This window comes from Eublepharis macularius, chromosome 1 (assembly GCF_028583425.1).
Source record: "Eublepharis macularius isolate TG4126 chromosome 1, MPM_Emac_v1.0, whole genome shotgun sequence".
Taxonomy (NCBI): domain Eukaryota; kingdom Metazoa; phylum Chordata; class Lepidosauria; order Squamata; family Eublepharidae; genus Eublepharis; species Eublepharis macularius.
This window is the reverse complement of record NC_072790.1, coordinates 8,659,950-8,682,122: the sequence shown is the minus strand read 5'-3', so window position 1 is coordinate 8,682,122 and position 22,173 is coordinate 8,659,950. Positions and strand designations below refer to the sequence as shown.

At 40.7% G+C, this 22,173-nt stretch overlaps 1 protein-coding gene across 3 annotated transcripts in view; it reads right to left on the bottom strand.

Annotated features, from left to right (window-relative positions):
- The window catches only part of KIF16B (kinesin family member 16B), a 155,689-nt gene that overhangs the window by 24,874 nt on the left and 108,642 nt on the right, over positions 1-22,173 (bottom strand). For all 3 annotated transcript variants that reach the window (XM_054970397.1, XM_054970407.1, XM_054970417.1), the window contains one exon: positions 1,041-1,124. In XM_054970397.1, coding sequence (XP_054826372.1) covers positions 1,041-1,124 — 84 coding nt within the window. The remainder of the gene's footprint in view (positions 1-1,040; positions 1,125-22,173) is intronic.

Sequence of the window (22,173 nt, the reverse complement as noted above, 5' to 3'; positions counted from 1 at the left end):
TGGCCCCGGCCTGGTGGAACGCTCTCCCACTGGAGACACGGGCCCTGCAGGACCTGTTACAGGACCACAGGGCCTGTAAAATAGAGATGTTCCGCTGGGCCTTTGGCTGAGGACCAGTGGGTGTGTCCTTTCACCCTTCCACCTAAGACCGCCACCTTTCCCATGACTGCTCTCAGCCATATGTATGCCTACATGTTATGGCTCATATGGGGCTGCTGATTGTCTATTTAAGTGGCCTATACACAGTAGGTGCCCGAACTACTTTAATGATTTTTTAAATTACCTCTGATTTTATAGTTTTTATGATTAACTTATTGTATTGTATGCATGCTGTGAGCCGCCCTGAGCCCATTCGTGGGGAGGGTGGGGTATAAATAAAATAAATAACATAGGAAGAGCACCAGAAATGAAGCTATCAGCTAAGCAGCACAAAGAAAAGGCTTTTGAAATAGAAGTTTGTTTTAAAAAGCCCAGAACAGACCTGCAGTTATTCTGCATCAGCCAGCAAGTTACCAGTAGCTCATGAGTTACTTGCTGGTGACTTCTGGTTTAGACAGTATAGTGCAGTGCTAGATAGATTATGGTTAGACTTGCCCTAAGCATACATTTCACATGGAATGGAAAAATTCCTAACCATTTGCACAGACTTGCATTGCAATGAGGGGGAAAAAAAGAGGAAGTTAATAAAATGAATTCCCACAGTGGCAAATGCCTTTAAGATCTTGCTTACCTAACTACTGTAAATATTCATCTCATGTGTAACCTCTTAGCCCTTGAACAAACACACTTCCTGTGAACTCCAAAGACGCTTCCATGCTAGAATAGAAACACATTTTTGATGCATGGCTCTCATTACTTCATGATCTACTGCTGCCATCTTCTGTGTTAAATGAAGCAAGCACAACAGCACATTTACCAACAGGCTATTTAATTTTCATCTCATGGAAAATAGTTCTATTGGTCAAGCAGACAGAACTGTGTAAATATACCTACATTATAGCCAAGTGGGGTTTTTTGTTGTTGTTTTTACTTGCTATTACCTCTAAGTGATTCCGCCGTTCGGCAATGACTTGTTCATCCTTGTTTCCGAAGAGCTTCTTCGGAGGAAACTCTAAAGTAGCCAGCTGAAAGAAGCAACAGAAAACAAGTCAGAGGGGAAACGTTTCCTAAAAGCCACGAAAAAGTTGGAGAGGGGGAAAGGATGAACATCTATGAAGTACTTTTTTAGCACGAATGGTGACATTGTGCCTCTCCCATGCATTTTAAAATAATCCTGGCGGGCAGGATGCTTAGGGTATGCTAGCCATTATACCATACAGTCTTTTTGTACAGTAACGTTACTGAAGAGCCCCGTGGCGCAGAGTGGTAAGCTGCAGTACTGCAGGCCAAGCTCTGCTCATGACCTGAGTTCGATCCTGGCGGAAGCCAGCTCAAGGTTGACTCAGCCTTCCATCCTTCTGAGGTCGGTAAAATGTGTACCCAGTTTCCTGGGGGTAAAGTGTAGATGAATGGGGAAGGCAATGGCAAACCACCCCGTAACAAAAAGTCTGCCAAGAAAACGTCGATTCGTGATGCCACGTCCCCCCCACCATGCGTCAGTAATGACTCGGTGCTTGCACAGGGGACGACCTTAACCTTAAGTAAAGTTACTACATACATGAACAGTGCAATCCTATGGAGAGTCAATGGGATTACACTCGAGTAACTCTTCATAGGATTGCACTGGAAGTCAAAGATGCAGTTTCTGTCTCTCTAGCAAGTAGGCCTATGTATGTTCAAATATTTTTGCAAAGTATTTAAAATGCTAATGCACTAGTAAAATTAGTGGCCCTCTTTTTCCTCCTCCTGAGTGAACTCTCTCTCTCTCTCTCTTTTCTGTCACTCATTTTTCCTGTAGGGAAAAGCTCTCTTTTATACTGCCCCAACACAGCTTTGAAAACCCTTTACCAAAAAAAGAGTATGATCCTGAATCATGTTCATCATTTGATTTTTTTTTGTATGTTACCTTTTCAATATCCATCAAGGAAAACATGAAAATAATTACAATTTTAAATTAAAAGGTTTTATTTAAGTCACTTTACATTCATGAGCCTACATTTTCCTCCATTTTTTCAAGGAGTGTGTGTGACTTTTGATCTTTTGTCCTAGTTTTCTACATTTGAGATGAGAAAAACCAGGAATGGGCTCATTCTGTAGATGGTGAGGCAGCCCTTCACTTACTTTTGAGGTAATAATGAAAGAAATGGTGTCCTAGTTTCAGCTTTTGAAGTTTAAACACAGTAACTCAGGCCTCATCTTCTCAAGAAGTACTGAAAGTCCTAGAGAAAAAGAACTGGACAAAACCCCCTTCTTAAGTAGGAAGTAGGACTACAGATTTCAAAATTTGACAACTCTTTATTTTTGTCTTGGAAGATTTCTCCAGTCAGTCATTTGAGGGAAAAAAACAGCCTTTACCTACATTTCTACGGAGGTTTGAAGAGACTGGAAGAGAAGGGGGGAGAATCAAGCCTGGCAAATGGCAGACAGCTTGTTTTCACAGCAAGCGGCTCTAAAGCAGAGGCCACGGACAAAATATAAATTGAGCAAACGTTGAATATTCCAAAAGCCAACTGATGCATCCAGACCACACGTCAAGCTGTCAGATCCACATAATCTGAATGTTGGGTTTCTCTAACATTATAAAGATAAATCGTAGATGTGAAAGGTCCCCATTTGGTTCAAGGCCAGGGTGCAGGTTGCACACTTCGCCCTCCATGGTTTTGCCAGCTTCAGTGCAGGAGTGGGAAAGAGTTTAATGTCTGCTTTGTCCTGATTAACCTGGAAGGGGAGAAAGGCGGGCACCTACCTCCTTTTTGCCAGTCTTCTTCCCCTTCCAGGGCTATCAGAACAGTGCAGGGCTTGACTTCCGGTTTGGGATTCATGGAGGTCTAACGCAGCTCAGGGAGCTGGGCTGTCCGTGCTACTGTTTGTGGAGGCTGGAGGGGCGCAAACTGCCTGCAGCCCCCTGTTCTCAGGCGGAGAACAGGCAAGCACGCTTAAGAACCTGAGGGCGCATTGATCTCGGGTGTGAGGGGGGTTCTACACAATGAGCCCCCGTCCACTCTTGAGGTCCCACCCGAAGAAAGGTTGCTAAAATCTCTGCAGCGGCTCTGGAGTCATTTTCTGGCGTAAGACCTACATGCCCAAGCTTCAGCAAACCAAGAAGGGAATATGAATCAATTGGACAATTGAAGCAGCGATTACAACCCAAGAGAAACGTCTAAGAAGGTAAAGATTGCTATCTCTCAATACGGGACAGATTAAAAAATGCAATAAAGTGATAAAAGAGAATTTAAAAACTGCAAGAGACTTGTTATACAAAGGAGGAAATTCCGGCAAATTAAATTTTAAAAAGTGACATTGCAAAGAGAAGTTAGCGCGGAAAATTGATTATTGTTTACATACCTGTGGCTAGGAAGAGATATTGGACTGTGAGAAAGTTTTAATATCGCGAGAACTGCTGTGAAAAGAAGCGGAACAGGAAGTGCGTCAGAATCATAAAGAGACTGGCGAGAAGCGGCTTGTTAACAACGGAAGTAGAAGGTCGCCATTTTGAAACAGGGCAAAGCTGTGGCCTCAAAGAAAACAGAAGTAGGCCATCTTTGATGAAGGTAAGGGCGATTGCTTCAATAAAAAACCATAGAGAAAAGACACCCGACATTTTGGACTGCGCAAACACTAATTGTTACAAAAATAAACTGAATCTGGATTTTTAAAAATAACAGAAAGTAACAAAATTAACGCCATGGAGTTGAGAAAAAGAACGGACTCGTGGGAGCAAAGTAGAGCTAGCCCCATGATGTTGAAGAAGGAGTGGCAAACCGCGCTGGAAAATTTGGACAAAAAAGTTTCAGAAGGAAACAAAGAGCTTAAAGAAATGATGCAAGAGAATTTTAAAGACTTTAAAGAGGCACTAAAATCAGAGATGGCAGAACTCACAAAAAAAATGGATCAAGTACAGAATGACTTGCAAGCTACACAGCAAAGAGTTAATGTAGTAGAGAACACGGTTGACACCCTAGCAGACATGCAGAGAACGGAGATGCGAGGAATGAAGGGAAGAATGGCCATAGCTGAATGTAAACAAATGGAGAAGCAACTCAGATTTTGTGTGATCCCGGAGATTGTGGAAAAATCAGACCAAGAGCAGATTACAGAAATTTTGGCGGGCTACCTGGGGAAAGAAGAGGAGGTTGCAGCTCTCCTGGACGTGGCATACAGAATTAACTCAAAATTTTCAGCTCAGAAGAAGTTACCAAGGGATATGATTGTGCAATTTACGACTAGAAATACAAGAGAGTTAATTGTGAGTAAACAATTCCATTAGAAGTCGATGGGAAGGTGGTGAGAATTATGAAAGAATTGCCCAGAGCGGTGTTGTTGGAGCGGAAAAAATACAGAGAGCTGATCCAGATGTTAAAGGACTTGAAAATTAGATACAGATGGGAAATACCAGAAGGACTGGCATTTGAATTTGGTGGAGTAAGGAGGAACATCAGGTCTGGTCATGAGATGGAAAATTTCATTAGGGACAATGAAAAGGACTTACCAAAAAGTACAAGAATGTGATCATGGAGTGTAAAATTATATCTTGGAATGGACTAAACTCACCTTGTAAGCGTAAGGCTATTTTCCACTGGCTTTTAAAACAAAAATGTAACATAGTGTGTCTCCAAGAGACACATATTAGAAAGCAGGATTTAAAGTATTTGAAACTTGTAAAGCTTGGAAATGAATTTGCAGCTGCTTCCAAAAAGAAGAAGAGAGGAGTTGTATTGTATATAAAGGAGAAGCTGCAGCCAAAATTAGTTTTAAGTGATGTAGAAGCTAGATATTTAGCAGTGGAAATAATTTGGAACTCGAAGAAGACCTTGGTGATTGGAATCTATGCACATAATGGTGCAAAAGAAAACTTTTTCAAGGATCTACAAAAACAATTAGACGAGCTGACCTATGATCAAATAATTTTGGCAGGCGACTTCAATGGAGTTACAAACCTGGAAGAAGATAAGAAATCTAAAATTGCACACAAAAAAAGTGGACTTTTGCCAAAGTCGTTTTTTGTGATTAAGGAACAGGAAAGCTTGGAAGATGTATGGAGGAGACAAAACCCAAAAAACAGACAATACACTTTTTACTCTGCAAGGCATGCTACATTATCAAGAATCGATATGATCTGGGCCTCCAAAGAACTGATGTTGTGGACTAGAGATGTGGAGATAATGCCTAAGGTAGGCTCAGATCATAACCCAATCATGTGGAGATTTGGAAAAAATACTAAAAGAAGAGGATGGAGAATAAATGAGGACTTGCTGCAGATAGAAGATAATATGGTGTTGCTACGAAAGGAGACCAAGTTCTTTATACAATATAATATAAACAAAGATGTGTCAACTTATAAGGTATGGGATACTTACAAAGCTGTAATAAGAGGAATATTGATGGACTTGAATGCAAGAGATAGAAGGAGAAAAGAAGAAAAGAGAAAGGAAATAACTGAAAAAATCAAAGCCAAAGAGATGCAACTTAAGAAAAGACCAGGGAAGAAGCGAATATATCAGGACATAAAAATATTGCAGGAGCAATTGACGGCAATGAATAACAAAGAATTGGAGTGGAATCTGAAAAAAATGAATCAAAAAATATTTGAAGGTGCAAATAAACCTGGCAAATATTTAGCTTGGCAATTAAAAAAGAAAAAAGAGAAGAAAACTATAATTAAGATTCAAGAAGAAGACAGAACATTATTGGATCAATCAGCTATTAGTAAAGCTTTTTATAAATTTTATGCAAAATTGTACTAGAAAAAAGAAGTGAATAGAGATTCAATAGTGGAGTATTTGGAGAGAATGAAACTTCCAACGATGTCAGAGGAATGGAAAGAAAAATTAAACAGGGAAGTGACAGAGGAAGAAATAAAAGAGGCCATCCAATCAACGAAATTAGGGAAAGCACCGGGACCGGATGGACTGATGGCAAAGTTCTACAAAATGATGGCTAACGAATTGGCACCTTTTTTGAGAGAGGTAATGAATGAAGTTATGCAAGGCCAAAAGATTCCTGATTCATGGAACGAAGCCAATATATCACTGATCCCGAAAGACGGACAGGACTTGACTAATGTTAAAAATTATCGGCCAATTTCGTTGCTGAATAATGAATATAAAATATTTGCAAAAGTTTTGGCAGAAAGGATAAAGGGATGGCTGTTGGAATTTATTGCAGAAGAACAGGCTGGATTTTTACCTAATAGACAAATCAAAGACAATTTAAGGACAGTAATAAACGCTATTGAATACTATGATAAGCACTGTGACAGGGAAGTTGGTTTCTTTTTCGTGGACGCGGAAAAAGCATTTGACAATCTGAACTGGGACTTTATGTTTGCCACTATGGAAAAGCTGCAAATGGGAGAAAAGTTCATACAAGTGGTTAAAGAAATTTATAGAGACCAAAGTGCAGCGATTGTAGTGAATGATGACTTAACCAAAAAACTGAAAATAAGTAAAGGTACAAGACAGGGCTGCCCTCTGTCTCCATTGTTGTTCATTTTGATTTTGGAAATATTGATGATTCAAATATGAGAGGATGACACAATCCGAGGCATAAAAATAAAGGAATTTTCCTACAAGGTCAGAGTATTTGCGGATGACATAATGTTAATGATCCAATTGAGAACATGCCCAAAATAATAGACAAAATAAAGGAGTTCGGAGATCTGGCTGGATTTTATGTGAACAAAAAGAAGTCGAAGATACTATGTAAGAATATGACTAAGCAGAAGCAGCAAGAACTAATGGAGATAACGGACTGTGAGGTAACTAACAAAGTAAAATATCTTGGTATTGAACTGACTGCAAAAAACATAGATTTATTTAAAAACAACTATGAGAAATTGTGGATACAAATAGAGAGAGATTTCATAAAATGGAATAAACTGAATTTATCATGGTTGGGAAGAATAGCAGCAGTAAAGATGAATGTTTTACCGCGTATGATGTTCTTGTTGCAAACAATTCCAGTTATTCGAGACTCTAAACAAGTTGACAAATGGCAAAGGAAAATTTCAGACTTTGTGTGGGCAGGCAAGAAACCACGTGTGAAAATGAAAGTATTACAGGATGCGAAGGAAAGAGGTGGTTTGCAACTGCCCAATATAAGACTATACTATGAAGCAATATGTCTGGCATGGTTAAAAGATTGGATAACATTAAAAAACCGTAAATTGCTGGCTTTGGAGGGATATAAAAAAACGTTTGGATGGCATGCATATTTGTGGTATGATAAAGTAAAAGCGGACTCTATGTTTTTGCATCATTACATTCGAAGAAGCCTCTTCACAATCTGGAAGAAGTATAAGGTTTACATGGAAGATGGAATTCCTTCATGGGTGGTTCCGTACGAAGTAATAGATCCGAGAACTGTCGACAATGAACAGCAACGTTTAACTTACAAGGAGATAACACAAATACAACATTCAATATTAAGAATAAAAGCAGAAGAAGAGTTGTCTCCTTGTTATGGATGGTTTCAATACAGACAGATCAGAGATCTTTTCAACTCGGACTGTCTAAAAGGAGGAATAAGAATGGAAAATTTAGAATGAGAAGAAGTGATATTACAAGAAGGCAAGAAAGAAATCTCAAAGATTTATAAAGTACTTCTAAAATGGCACACGGAGGATGAAATAGTAAAAGTCCAGATGCTGAAGTGGGCAATAAACTTTCATAAAGAAATAACAATGGAGGCGTGGGAGCATTTGTGGAAAAATACACTGAAGATCTCAACTTGTACGAACATTAAAGAGAATGTATATAAAATGATCTATAGATGGTATTTAACACCAAAGAAAATTGCGTTAGGAAATACATGTCAGACAAATGCTGGAAATGTAAAAAGCATGAAGGATCATTGTACCATATGTGGTGGATTTGTGAGGTAGCTAAGCAATACTGGGGAGATATAATTGAAGTAATTAATGAGATTTTACAAATCCAAATAAATAAGAACCCAGAATTGTTGCTACTGAACTTGGGAATGGAAGATGTTCCAATGCAGTACAGACCATTGTTATTTTATATGACTACAGCGGCAAGACTTTTGTATGCGCAGAAATGGAAAATACAAGAAATACCAACTATAGAAGATTGGATTTACAAATTGCTGTACATGGCGGAGATGGACAAAATGACAAGAAAACTTAAAGATCTTGATCCAGGACAATTTATTGCTGATTGGGAGAAATTGAAACAATATTTAGAAAAAAAATGGGATGTGAAAGGAGAACTGTGGCAGTTTGAGAATTATTAAAATGTGATGTTGAAAATAGAAGAGAGAAGTGACTTTACCATTAAGGGGGAAATTTAATTATTATAATTATAATAATTATAAATATAATTATTATAATTATTATAATCTAAGCTAGTATTATGTTTAAGGAAATTTTATCTAGAATATATAGTTTAATTAAGGAAGAGTAAAATGGATAATTAGTGGAATTAATATAGTATATATATAAAACAATTTGAATATGCTTAGAGTAAGAGATATTATGACATATGTGTTATAGAAGAATATAAGTGAAGTTAAGTTAAGTAATAAGAAGGGTTAAGGGTTGGAAAGCTGTTGGAAGTCGACAAGGAGGGGGGAGGAAAAGGGTGGGCGTTAGGGTAAATTAGATATGATGGGAATGTATGTATTAAATATGAAATATAAACTCACCAATAAATTTTTTTTAAAAAAAGAAGAACAGTAGTGCAGGGCTTAAGCTCCCCTTCACCTAGTCTGCTGTCCTCACCTGAATTTTCCCAGCCCTCCAGAGCTACGATTAAACACTGAAAAAAATCCCCAACTCTGCAATACAGATCCTAAAACCTCTGTGTAGGGGGAGGTATAAAAAGCCCACTGAGGCTCAAATCCTGAACTACAAACGTCAGTCGAATGAGCATACTCCTTCCCCGGATAATCATGCATTATGTTGTCCTTCATTTTCTTTGAGGAACAAGAAATCCCTACGAATCTAGTACCCTTCAACCTGACTTGTCACAGAGCTAGGAGAAGGGCGTATGTTGGTATGCAGAATAAAATTTAACTACATGAATTCCCACTTGCAGCCAGGGGGGATAAAGCCAGACATTTACTACTTGGTGTGAACATCTACGTTGGTCTTAGTTGGCTGTTTTTCTCCTTTCATTTTCTCCTAGCTTCCTTTCGCGCATCACGCAGACTTATCCACTCTGTTTTGCGAAGAGAGCTGGTACGTATGCGGCAGAAGTTATACTATTATTAAAACACATTAACTTCCATGCAAGTGTACCAGTTTTGATTCCACTGGATCTCTCACTGCTTCTGTATTCTCAGGCCGGTCGATTTTATCATGTAAGTGCGGGGGGGGGGGGGGCGCTTGCTTTCGAGTGGCCTGGCCAGCTAAAATTTCGAAGCAACTACAACACTCCTAGAACTCCCTTTTATTGACCTGACAGTATTCCTCTACACAGGCATGACCCCTCTGCAAACTGGCTGTGTGTGTGGAGAGGGGAGGCACGCAGGAGCATACTGGCCAGGCCCCCACCGCCACACACTCGTCATCTGCACGAGGCCAACGCATGGCGGAAGGACTCCTGCGTGCACACTCCTTCCCCACAATCGGGGGGGGGGGGGTGCTGTTTTTCGAACACTGCCAATCAGAGGGAGGGAACCTCTGTGCAGACCCTTCTTCTGAGGGCTGGCACCATGCTCACAAGCTATGGCTTATGCTGAAGCAAGGGGGGGGGCAGTGCATTTGCCTCTGTGCCCCCCTCCCCGCATGCCTTCAGTCAAACACATGAAGGGGTTGCCTGACATGGCTAGCGTGGTCCAGCTGGAAGGAAGGCACATACCGGCGCTCCGTCCTGCCTGAAAGGGATTTCTCAGGGCCTTTTGACTGAAAAGGAGTTCCATTTACCTCACAAGCAGGTTGGCTCTCTCTTGCTCCCCTTTAAGGACTAAAGCAGTAGTTATTGGGGAGACTGCCCACTTTGATCTGTGTTATTCTGTTCCTTTTGGTGAAATCACCACCACCACCACCACAACATTCAATTTACATACCGCCCTTCAGGACGACGTAACACCCACTCAGAGCAGTCTACAAAGTGTGCTTTTATTATCCTCACAACAATCACCCTGTGAGGTGGGTGGAGCTGAGAGAGCTCTGGAAGAGCTGTGACTGAGCCAAGGTCACCCAGCTGGCTTCAAGCGGAGGAGGGGGGGGAAATCAAACCTGGTTCTCCAGATTAGAGTCCTGCTGCTGTTAACCACTACACCAAACTGGTGAAAGCACCAGACTTAATAATTGTTCTTAATAATATTTGATTTATACACCACCCTTCCGGACAACTTAATAATGTGGTCATTAACCTTCTGGTTATGTGGCCACTCCTTAATGAAACAAAAGACAGTGCGGGTCACTTTGGATGTAAGAACAACTGGAATTCTACCAAATTCCACACAGGCATTTTGGAAAGGGCAAGATACCAGAGTTCATTACATGATTTTAACACCATTTAGTCTGCTGTTCAGGAAACAGATTAAATTCTGTAGGGAAAAAAGAGCTTATCTTAGTTAGGGGGCATCTTTCATTTCAAAAAGCAATTTTTTGAGACTGGGCTGAATATAGAGGTAAATATCAGCTCTATCAGCCATGATAGGTAACATACTAAGATAAATTACTTCACCATTTTGTTCATTGTAAGTATGATGGCCGCATTTATTTGCAGAAACCTAATAAAACATGAGTATAGTGCAATTTAGAAGTTCATGGAAGCCTTTTATGGAGCTATAAACACTGTGTAGACTTAACTGGATTTTAAATTGCTTACCAAAGAAAAAATCAGGACTAGTAAAGCTGCAGGCTATTTACAAATATAAATTTAGTGCAGGACTAAGTTTATTCCCAGGAGCCATATCAGTTCTAGCAAGACCCCAACTATGAAAAAGTACAATTATTGTACAATCATAGCAAGCCAGAAGCCACTCTTAACAAATAAGGTCTCAACTACCCTCTGCTTTTCCCTTTCAGAAGTTCTCAGCTATATCTGCTGGATGTCATACATCTCACTCACTGCTGTGAACAAAAAGAGCCCCTCTCAGTAATTAAGATTTGAAGTTAAGTGTGACCCCCTCAATGTGTGTGTTTGCCATTCTGTGTGACCAGTGCAACATATTTTTCAGCTTCGGCACACGTGATCAGAAATCCAGATTATTGATGCTGAAAAATACACGAGCCGCCCTGTTCACAGAAAATGGCAAATGGACATGTCAAGAGGGTCGTGTCTGTAGAAAGCACTCCTGGTATGTGCAATAAATAGCTCCAAAATGACGACTGACTGAAAAGGGGTAAAGATGTAGTTAAGTTTCTGGAAAACACAAACATGGATAAAGCCTATGCCAAGCACAAAACTGTAAAATGCATTTTAAGCAGCTTGATGTTTCATGTTTTTATGCTATGGCTTAGTTTTTAACACTGGGTTTTAATTAAGAACTTCTGTGGCTTTTACGGTGCTTATTTTGTACGTTGCCTTGGGCTGGTCCCCTGGAGAAGCAGCACAGACATGTTCTAAATAAATAAAAAAGTTGTTTAATGCCTCTTTATTAGGACCAACTCATGATAACTTTTTTTTTTACTTCCCTTAAGCTTTACTAGTCTGGATGTTTAATCCAAAAAACAAAACAAAGTGGGGGAGGGGGTGGATGGCTGAGACGTTTCAGGGAATAAGGGAACCTGCAGTTTATCAAGTCTTAAAATGGAATACAGGAGGTTTTCCAGACTTAAATGGTGTTCATTGAAAAACAGGGTTTAGAACGTTCCACAGGTGACCAGGAGAGAGAAGCAAGAACCAGTCTGCCTTTGAGAATATAAAAGCCCAATCACTCATCACTAATCAGAATACAGAGATGCCTAGCGAGGCAAAGAAAACCATTAAACGTGGCGGTCCTTGTATTACCAAAGCTCAAGACCGAGCTGGAAATTATGTTTGACTCCACTGCTTACCAGGGCCACTAACAATTTCTAGAGTGCCTTCCTTGTGTATGTGAAAGGTATTTCTTAACGATGATAGAAACATAAATATAACAAATGGGTGTGGTGCAGTGGATTAGGATCTGGAAGATCCCCGCTCGGACATGGAAGCTCACTGAGTGACCCTGGGCCAGTGTTATTCTCTCAGTCAAGCCTACCTCACAGGGCTGTTGTGAGGATAAAATGGAGAAGAGAATGATGTAGGCCATTATGGATCCCCATTTGGGAGAAAGATGAATAACTAATTAATAGATGCATTTAAGGATTACTGTATTTGCATACATGTGATGCTTTGCATTTTTAATTTTTTTTTTAAAAATTGAGTAACTTTTCTGGTGGTTGTTGTGGATTTTCCGGATTGTATAGCCATGGTCTTGGCGTTGTAGTTCCTGACATTTCGCCAGCAGCTGTGACTGGCATCTTCAGAGGTGTAGCACCAAAAGACAGAGATCTCTCAGTGTCACAGTGTGGAAAAGATGTTGGCAGGTAATTTATGGGAAGGTGGGTTTGGGCTGAGTCATCCTGTAAGAGTTTCCCAGGGTGTGGAATGCTAATGGAGGGAGGCTTCACTGTATCCTGAGGAGGTTCTTTTGCATATGGATTGGTGCTTGATATGCTAATCTTCTCTGCAGGGCTATTGTCAGGTATAGAGTGTTTTGTTGGCCTGGTGTTTTTCAGGACTGGAAATATTCATTCTTAAGGTCTCTTCTTTCCTGTTGAAATTGTGCTTATGCTTATGAAGTTCAATAGCTTCCCTGTGCAATCTGACAAAGTAGTTGGATGTGTTGTCCAGTATTTTGGTGTCCTGGAATAAGATACTGCGTCCTGTTTGCGTTAGGCTATGTTCAGCCACTGCTGATTTTTCAGGTTGTCCAAGTCTGCAGTGTCTTTCATGTTCTTTTATTCTTGTCTGGATGCTACGCTGTGTGGTCCCGATGTAAACTTGTCCACAGCTGCAGGGTATGCGGTATACTCCTGCAGAGGTGAGGGGGTCTCTACTGTCTTTTGCTGATCGTAGCATCTGTTGTATTTTTCTGGTGGGTCTGAATACTGCTTGAAGGTTGTGCTTTTTCATAAGCTTTCCCATCTGATCAGCGATTCCTTTGATATATGGCAAAAACACTTTTCCTGTGGGAGACTGTTTTTCCTTGGTTGTTTGATTTATCCTTGGTTTAACTGCTCCTCTGATTTCATTTCTGGAGTAGCCATTTGCTTGAAGTGCGTGGTTTAGATGATTAGTTTCCTCGTTGAGAAAGTGCGGTTCACATATCCGTCTTGCACGGTCTACTAATGTTTTTATTGTGCCTCTTTTCTGTCGAGGGTGGTGATTGGAGTTTTTGTGTAAGTACCGATCCGTGTGAGTTGGTTTCCTGTAGACCTTGTGACCTAACTGAAAGTTTGCTTTGCGGATGACCAAGGTATCTAGAAATGTGAGTTTCCCCCTGATTTCTTTCTCCATGGTGAATTGTATGTTCAGGTGGATATTGTTGAGGTGGTTTAAAAATTACCTGCCAACATCTTCTCCACACTGTGACACTGAGAGATCTCTGTCTTTTGGTGCTACACCTCTGAAGATGCCAGCCACAGCTGCTGGCGAAACGTCAAGAACTACAATGCCAAGACCACGGCTATACAGCCCGGAAAATCCACAACAACCATCGTTCTCCGGCCGTGAAAGCCTTCGACAATACAACTTTTCTGGTGGTTTACAAGAGACCTGCGGGCCTCTGAATTGTACCTTATGCTGTTCCTGGGGGAACCTCTGTGCCTCTGGAGGAGTGGCGTTTTAGGCTGCCACAGGAGAGGGGATGTGATGAAGTTCCATTCCACTGATGGCAATCCCTTCTTGTCAGCAGGAATTCCTGCTGGATCCAACTCCCTATTCTACCTAAGGTGCATCGTGCCATTTTGACAGAAGTGGATGCAACCTTCTGAACAACAAGTAGAAGCAGAAGTTTCTATCAAGTGTCTCAAAGTAGAGAGTATTTTAATGTTAAAGGGCTAATAGTAGTTCCCTTTTCAGCTTATGCAATAGATAGTTTTCAGAATATTTTAAAGATTCAAAAAATACTTCAGAATATATCATAACAAGAGCTGTGCTCTACTTGGCTGGAACCTTCAGAAATTGCATGTCTTCAAAAGACACTGAAAAGCTAAACTTAAATGATCTATTGTTCTTTACCTGGATATTTCCAAAATAGATAACACCACAATGGCACTTGAATTTACTATATCACTAGGTTCTGAACAATGTGATAATTTTGTGTTCCATTCAGTGCCCTGAAATTGACAGGGGGCCTTACTCAGAGATCCGAGGTAGATGAAAATCTCCATAACGGCATTAACAGTCCCTTCCGAAGCTGATGCTCCAGCTGTACTGCTCGGCTGAAAAACATCTGGCAGCGTTTATGAAACATTCTCATCTCATGAGACCAAATACTGCAGTAAATTTTAGCCACCCTTGCCTCTGAGAAATGCTAATAATGAAAACTCATCAAAGGACAGCAATAATTCTTAGTGTTGATGAGATGGATGTGTTTCTGACTTGCCAAAATTAATAGCAGGTCCCAGGGCCGCAAGGAACACAGCTGTCACATAGAAATACACCTGCAAACAAATAAGCCACCCTCCCCTAGATTTAATTTGTTGTGAGCGAACAGCCGCAGCTTTTCAAAACAAGCCAGGCTGTACAGTGAGGAAAAAAGGAGTAGTATTTCCGCATTACTCAGAAAAATGGCACAGAAGCTTAGAAAAATCTACACCTCGTTTAAATTTTATTTTTCTACAGATTGCAAAGCAGTGATTAACCAAAACTCTAAGACGATGCTCTCATTTTCTGCAGTGCAGACATTCCAGGGTCTGCCCCTCCTTTAGAACTCAAATTACAACCAACTCCTATCCCAAATGACACCGGGGGAAATGCTGTACACCGAGCGTCTTCACCACCAGAATCAGGGGCAGAAACACCAGATATAAAATAAGGAACTCTGTCCGAGGAGGAATTTTCAAACGCTGTCTCATAATTTAAGAGAATGAAGAATAAATTAGTGCTTTTATTGCTCTAAATTTATTACTCAGTATTTCAATAAGACTGGAGGATTGTTTTTGGCCTGCTCCCAGTGAATCCCACCTTCAGGGGTCTGGTTGTGTGTACCCCACCTTCTGAAATATGATGAGTACCAATCAGAGATAAGGGTCTTCTCAGTTGTGGCCCCACCAGCTGAGTACCTGGGTCCAAAATCTGATTCATGCTCAGGCAAAAAGTGTTCTTTCTTAAAACACTTGCAGGCATTTTTAGACCACTAATAGTTTGCACTGTTCTGATTTTTATGTTGTGAGTTGGATACTGTAATTTTATGCTAATTCTTGCTAATTTCTATGGTTGCTTTGATAATGCCAGAAAAACTGAAATATACACTAGTTTGGTGGAGTGGTTAAGAGAGGCAGGACTCTAATCTGGAGAGCTGGGTTTGAGTCCCCACTCCTCCGCTTGAAGCCAGCTGGGTGACCTTGGGTCAGTCACAGCTCCCTCAGAGCTCTCTCAGCCCCGCCCACCTCACAAGGGGATTGTTGTGGGGATAATAATCACACACTGTAAACCGCTCTGGGTATGGTATTAAGTTGTCCTGAAAGCAGGTATATAAATTGAATGTTGTTGTTGATGTTGCTATTATTATTATTATTATTATACAATACTTTCTCAATAAACCTAAATCATGCATAAATCAATAAAACTAAAATCATGCATCATTCAAAATTGGGTTAGCATGTAAAACTGTATTTGTAGTCATATTTATGAGCTTTAAAAGTAGAAATGCATTCAAACAAAACTATATACGTACCAACTATATGAGAAATACAGAGAAAGAAGTGCAAACTGATATATAAGCACATCACTGAATAAGTAGGGAAAAATATTTGTAAACAGGACTCATACATTTTGCAGGAATTAATATTTGAACTATGAAACAGCTTTTCCCCTGAAAAACATTAAGCCCTTTTAGCAATAGGTGGATATCTTATCTTTAAAAGAAACATTTGGAGAATATTTTATAGGAATCCACCCCCCTCCTCCCATGTTCATTTGTTTCTTATTAAACTGAAAAGAGTCTTTGGCTTCCCTTTCTCCACAAAGGTCTTTGCCCCTCTACTACAACCACAGGCAGAGGGAAAGGGAAATATATATTTATTTATTTATATTTCAAGTCTGCATTGTCAGCTCAGCAGGGATCTTAAAGTGCCTTTTAGAGCATCCTACCACACATTTTATCCCAAAATTTATTTCTTAACCTTTTAAAAATCTGGCCCTCTTTTGAGTTCCGCAGCAGGGAACAACTCAACAAAGAAACAACTCTTTGCAAACTGGATCAGGGTGATGGTGCTCAACCAATCTAATGTACAGCCTGGCTATGCTTAGCTGCTAATGGGAAGAAGGCTCCACTTATCCTCTCTCCCCACGGAGGCTGCACAACCCCTGGCCCCAAGTTACAGAGAACCCACTTATAAACGTATCTGTCAAAGTGAGCTTTCACCCAGGAAAGCTCACGCCCTGGAATTGTTTTTGGGGTTTTTTTTGGTCTAAGGTGCTATTGGACTAGAATTTTGTATTTTTATCTGTGTAAAGGTCCACTTGATTTTTCTTTTTTTATATATGTAGCCCTGTACAGTCATATTTGACTGGTTGTACTCCAGTTTGATGTAGTTGTTAAGAGCGCGGGACTCTAATCTGGAGAGCCGAGTTGGATTCCCCACTCCTCCGCTTAAAGTCAGCTGGGTGACCTTGGGTCAGTCACTTAAGAGCAGCAAGACTCTAATCTGGAGAACCGGGTTTGATTCCCCACTCCTCCGCTTAAAGCCAGCTGGGTGGCCTTGGGTCAGTCACAGTTCTCTGGAACTCTCTTAGCCCCACCCACCTCACAGGGTGTTTTGTTGTGGGGATAATAATGACATACTTTGTAAACTGCTCTGAGTGGGCATTAAGTTGTCCTGAAGGGCGGTATAGAAATCAATGGCTTTTCATAAAGTACTAATTTTATATAGCATTCTGCCTCAAAAATCACCCTTTTTATTATTCTACAATGCTTAGCGAACACAATAACCTTGGATGGTTTAAGCAGGATTAAAATAAAAACATTTAATGCAGGATGTTAAATCCTGGTGTCCCTTAGACAGTGTGCAGGGCCTTGGTCTAGCATATGTACGAGACCACCTCCCTCCCTGTGCTCCTCCATGGCAGCTGCGCTCTTCTGAACAGGGTCTCCTGCAGGAAAATCAACAGCAGCCCCTACATGGGCTTTCTGTGTGGTGGCCCCTACCCTGTGGAATGGCCTGCCTGAGGAGGTCAGGAGAGCCCCCACTCTTCTGGCTTTCTGCGAATGATGCAAAACCAAATTATTCAAAAAAGGTTTTTACTCAGATAGGAGGGCTGTATTGTAGGGAGGAGATCTCAGATGATCTACTAATGAGTTAGGGATCATAGATTTCATCACTATGTTGTACTGGATTCCTGCTAATGCTATGTCTATGTGAACTTGTATCTATTTACCCTACGGCATGTTTATGGAAATGTCCTTAATACTGACTGTTCTAATCTCACACTGTTTAATCCACTTTGATTCTCAGTAAGAAAGGTGGACTGTAAATGACATAAAGAATAAATACATAACTTCAGTGGACTTAAGGATTGCACTGCTTATCAGCTAAACCCAGTCAAACTGCCACACTCTTTGCAGTCTCTAAGTAACACATCGACGTCACCCAGGCTGCAATCTGAAGATGCACTTTATCAGAAAATTAATACACTTCCTTGTGTTCTCAGAGCAGTCCCTTATGAATAGGATGTGTACCACCCACACCCCCACCCCCTAAAAATACAGTTCTGTCCCTTGCCCCCCCCCCCCCAAAAAAGATTCATTTGGAAGTGTGTAGATGTCAAAAATTGGCATGAATGAAGTATTTGGCTGCTTATACACAGAAGGCAAAATATCAATCTATGCATATCTGGACAATAGCTATGCAGTTACCTCTCAAGTACTTGAAAAAGATTCTAGCCAAATCAGAAAGAATTCTTAAAGCCACAAAGCATATGAGTTGCCTATAACAGCTACTGTTGACGTGTCATAAGGCCCATCAATTCAAAAATATAAAGATTTGACTCATATGAAAAAGTCCTCTAGGAAAAAGAATCTCCAGGAGTAAAAACTTAAAAGTGTTCAGGAAAAATTATGACTATTAGTTAACCTGCTGTCTCTGCCCGAAAAGGGCTAGTTCTACAAATCATTGAAATGCAGCTATTGCAATGATATTTTCTTAGAGGTTATAAAACACAGGCTTTATTACTGGACACGTAATATACTTTCCAGCAGGTGCGGATTTGTACAACGACCGAGGTCTGACAGCTCAATTGACTAGACTTGAACACAGATGGCTTCATGATTACACAGTAAGACAACTCAAACCACTTGGCTAAAACGAAGGTTGGTCCCCCTGGTAGCTGGGCTCTCAGAAACGCTTCAGAAATTTTAAAACTTGTGTGATGTGAAACTGGGTGTGAAAAGCTCAAGTTTCAAATCCACAAGGCTATGAAGCTCATTTACTGCGCAGGGGTTATAATGATTCCCAGAAGTAAGTTGAGACACAAAGCACATTGCAAATTAGTATCAAAACACCGATGCGTTTGCAGCTTGGTTTTGTGATGATGATGGTATTATGAACCAACTTATGTCCTTGTAACACAGAGAAAAGTGGAGTGGAAGTGTTTTAATCAAACAAACAAAAAAGTCTTATGACTATCTGTAAACTGCCTGGAGTATGTGAATAGAAAGGGTAAAAGGGATTTTTCAAAAGGGAATTATGGGTTATATCAAAACTTTTCCAGGCGCACTTGGAAAGCGCTTCTCTGGGCACCCACAGAAGTCCCGTAAGTCCCTTTGGCTGAATGGTGAGTGGCTGTGGGGTCCCCCCCCTGACAGTCGGGTGCGAGGGGTGGGGTGGGGGGCATGGGGAATGAGAGGCTGTGAAAGACTGCAGAAGCCCCCGTGTCAGCCCGAGATGGCTTCTGTTCTGTTTCAGCATTTCTTCAACTCTGTATTGGATTCTTGCTAATGTTACATCTTTGAAAACGTGCGTATTTATCCTACGGCATTGTTTATGAAACTGCCCTTGACACTAATTGTACTAATCTCACACTGTGTAATCCGCCTTGAGTCTCAGTGAGAAAGGCGGACCATAAATGACATAAAATAAACAAATAAATAAACAAAAATAAGTCCTGATGACTGAAGAAGATAGATACCATGTACCTCTGAATTCAAGAAAAATACATGCACATTACTATTCAAACGTTATCGTATTTTTATTTTTAAAATATTTACTGGTGGCTTCTCTATTAAAATCACCGCCGGGTGGGGTTTGTGATTTTTCTTGCAGTTAAAAAGCCACTGACAACTGAATCTTCGTTTCTTTCTACCCAAACACAAAACAACCACTTGTACAACAAAAGATGACACTTCGTTTCCCACCACCATTTAAGCTGTTTCTGATAGTAGCCCATCTTACTTCAAGTGTTGATTCTATACGATGATCACACCCATTATTTCCTGGCCTAGTGGCATGTTGAATAAAAGTGGCACTTCACAACACAATCCCAATGTTAAATAACTGATTACATTGCTTCTTTAGTGTTAGGATTGTGCTATGAAGTGCTATTATCCAACATACCACTAGGTCAGGAAATAAGAATTTCTTGCGAAGAAGCCTCCCATCTTGGCGCTCGGACCATTTTCCCCTCTCTTTGTTTCACTCTATGTCTATAAATAAGCAAGCTCCTGGCTATTATGGAGACGAAAGAAAGAGAGCCAGCAGAGCAGGCAAGACCCCACCTAATCCAATCACACAAACCGATGTCCCAGGAAGAAGCTTGCGTTGCCCAGTGTCTGGTTACAGACTGGTTATCAAGGTACCCCAGCACTTGATCACTGTGTTTTTAACCACAATCAGCAAAACCTCCTGCAGGGGCATTTCTATTATCCCACCACCGGATCCAAGGACAATCCACTGTTCCAGTTATCACCTTGGAATGGCTGTCCCAGTCATTCAGTCTTTGTATCACGTGCCATCAAGTAGCTTCTGAATTATGGCGACCCAATGAATTAACGACCTCCAAAACATTCTATCATTAACAGCCTTGCTCAAGTCTTGCACACTGAAGGCCGTTGGCTTCCTTTTTTTGAGTCAAGCCTCCTCATTTTGGGTCTTCTTCCTACCGCCTTCTACTTTTCCTAGCATTATGTCTTTCCCAGTGAATCTGATCTTCTCATGATGCGACCAAAGAACGATGGCTTCAGTGTTATCGTTTTAGTTTTTAAGGAGAGTTTAGGCTTGATTTAGTCTATTTGTCTTTTTGGCAGTCCACGGAATCTTTATAATTCTTCTTCAACACCACATTTCAAATGAATCAGTTTTCTTCATTATCCAACTTTCACATCCATACGTAGTAACGGAGAATACCACAGTATGAATTATCTTGATCTTGGTTCCCAGCAACATATCCTTGTCCTTACGGATCTTTTTTAATTCCTTCATGGCTGCCCTTCCAAGTCTCAATCTCCTTCTGATTTCTTAGTTGCAGTCTCCCTTTCGGTTGATGATTGAGCTAAGGAACAGAAAATCTTTAATATTTCAATTTGTTCAATGTCAGTGTCTTCACATTAAGAGTAATTTAGCAGTGGAATCAGCTGCCTCGGGATGTGGTGAGTTCCCTGTCAATGTCAGTCTTCGAGGAGCGGCTGCCCAAACACTTGTCAAGGATGCTTTAGGCTGAGCAGGGGGGCTGGAACAGGTGATCTGTAAGGCCCCTTCCAACTCTTAAAGTTGTGTAATTTCACAGTAGTCATTACTTTTCCCTTCTTGATGCTCAGCTGTAATCCTCCACTGGCATTTTCACCTTTCACCTTTCACAGTAATTATTTCAAGTCTTCACCATTTTCTGCAATTAAAGTGGCGTCATCTCAAATGGTTAATATTCCTTCCACCGATTTTCACTCCACCTTCATCTAAATGTACTTCAGCTTCTCTTATTACATGTTCTGTATATAATTTGAACACACAGAAAGATAATACACAACCTTGTCTGATACATTTGTCAGTGGGAAACTCTTCTGTTCCCCCATATTCTGTCCTAATAGTAGTGTCAGATCTGTCATCGACAGTCCTTTCATCTTTCTTGTCTTGCTGTAGTTATTCAATGTGTGTGTGTGTAGTTTTTCACACAGGCCAGTTTGCTCCTGGGAAGACGGCATGCTTGTCTCAAATGGCTCACCACAGCGGCCTTGGGAAGGTTCTCTCCTATTCTCCCACTGACTAACTGTGCCCAGCTGGGTCCTGCGGGCGGGGGGCTCCCAGGGAAGGACTGGAACTTTGTAGCAAACCTATGTCATTCTCAGCAAGAGATCTATGTACAGCCAGTCGCTCCTATTGCTTCTGTAGAGTCTATGGACATATATACGCTTTAGTTTTGATTTTCCAATAAATAACCTTGACTCAAGAGAGCTTGGATTTCTTGCTGCAAGGGGGGAAGTCAGCAACTACGTATCCTGTTTTCCATAGCCTCACAAGTAGCTCCGGAGTAAAGGTTGCACATCAAAACAATTTGATGTTGTGGCACACCTATTTCTTTTAAAAACCATCCATAGCTTTTCATGATCTACACAGTTGAAAGCTTTGCTGTAATACATAAAATACAAACTGATTTTCTGCTACACTTCTGCAACCATCCTAAATTTGTAATATGGTCTTTAGTGCCTCTTTGTTTTCTGAATCCAGCTTGAACATCTGGCATTTCTCGTTCCATACATGGTAAGAACCTTCATTGTAAAATTTTGAGCATCTTGTCCACCAAAGCACCACTCTTCAGTTTAGGCTAGGATTGTATCCCAAGATCATATTATCTCCACACCTGGAAACCCCTTTCAATCTTATTAGGAATTATTCCCATTATTCCAGACCAATCAGGTCCAATCAGGTTACCAACCTGATACTCAACCTTCCCCTCTCCTGCTTTCTAAGCCTGTAAACTAAAG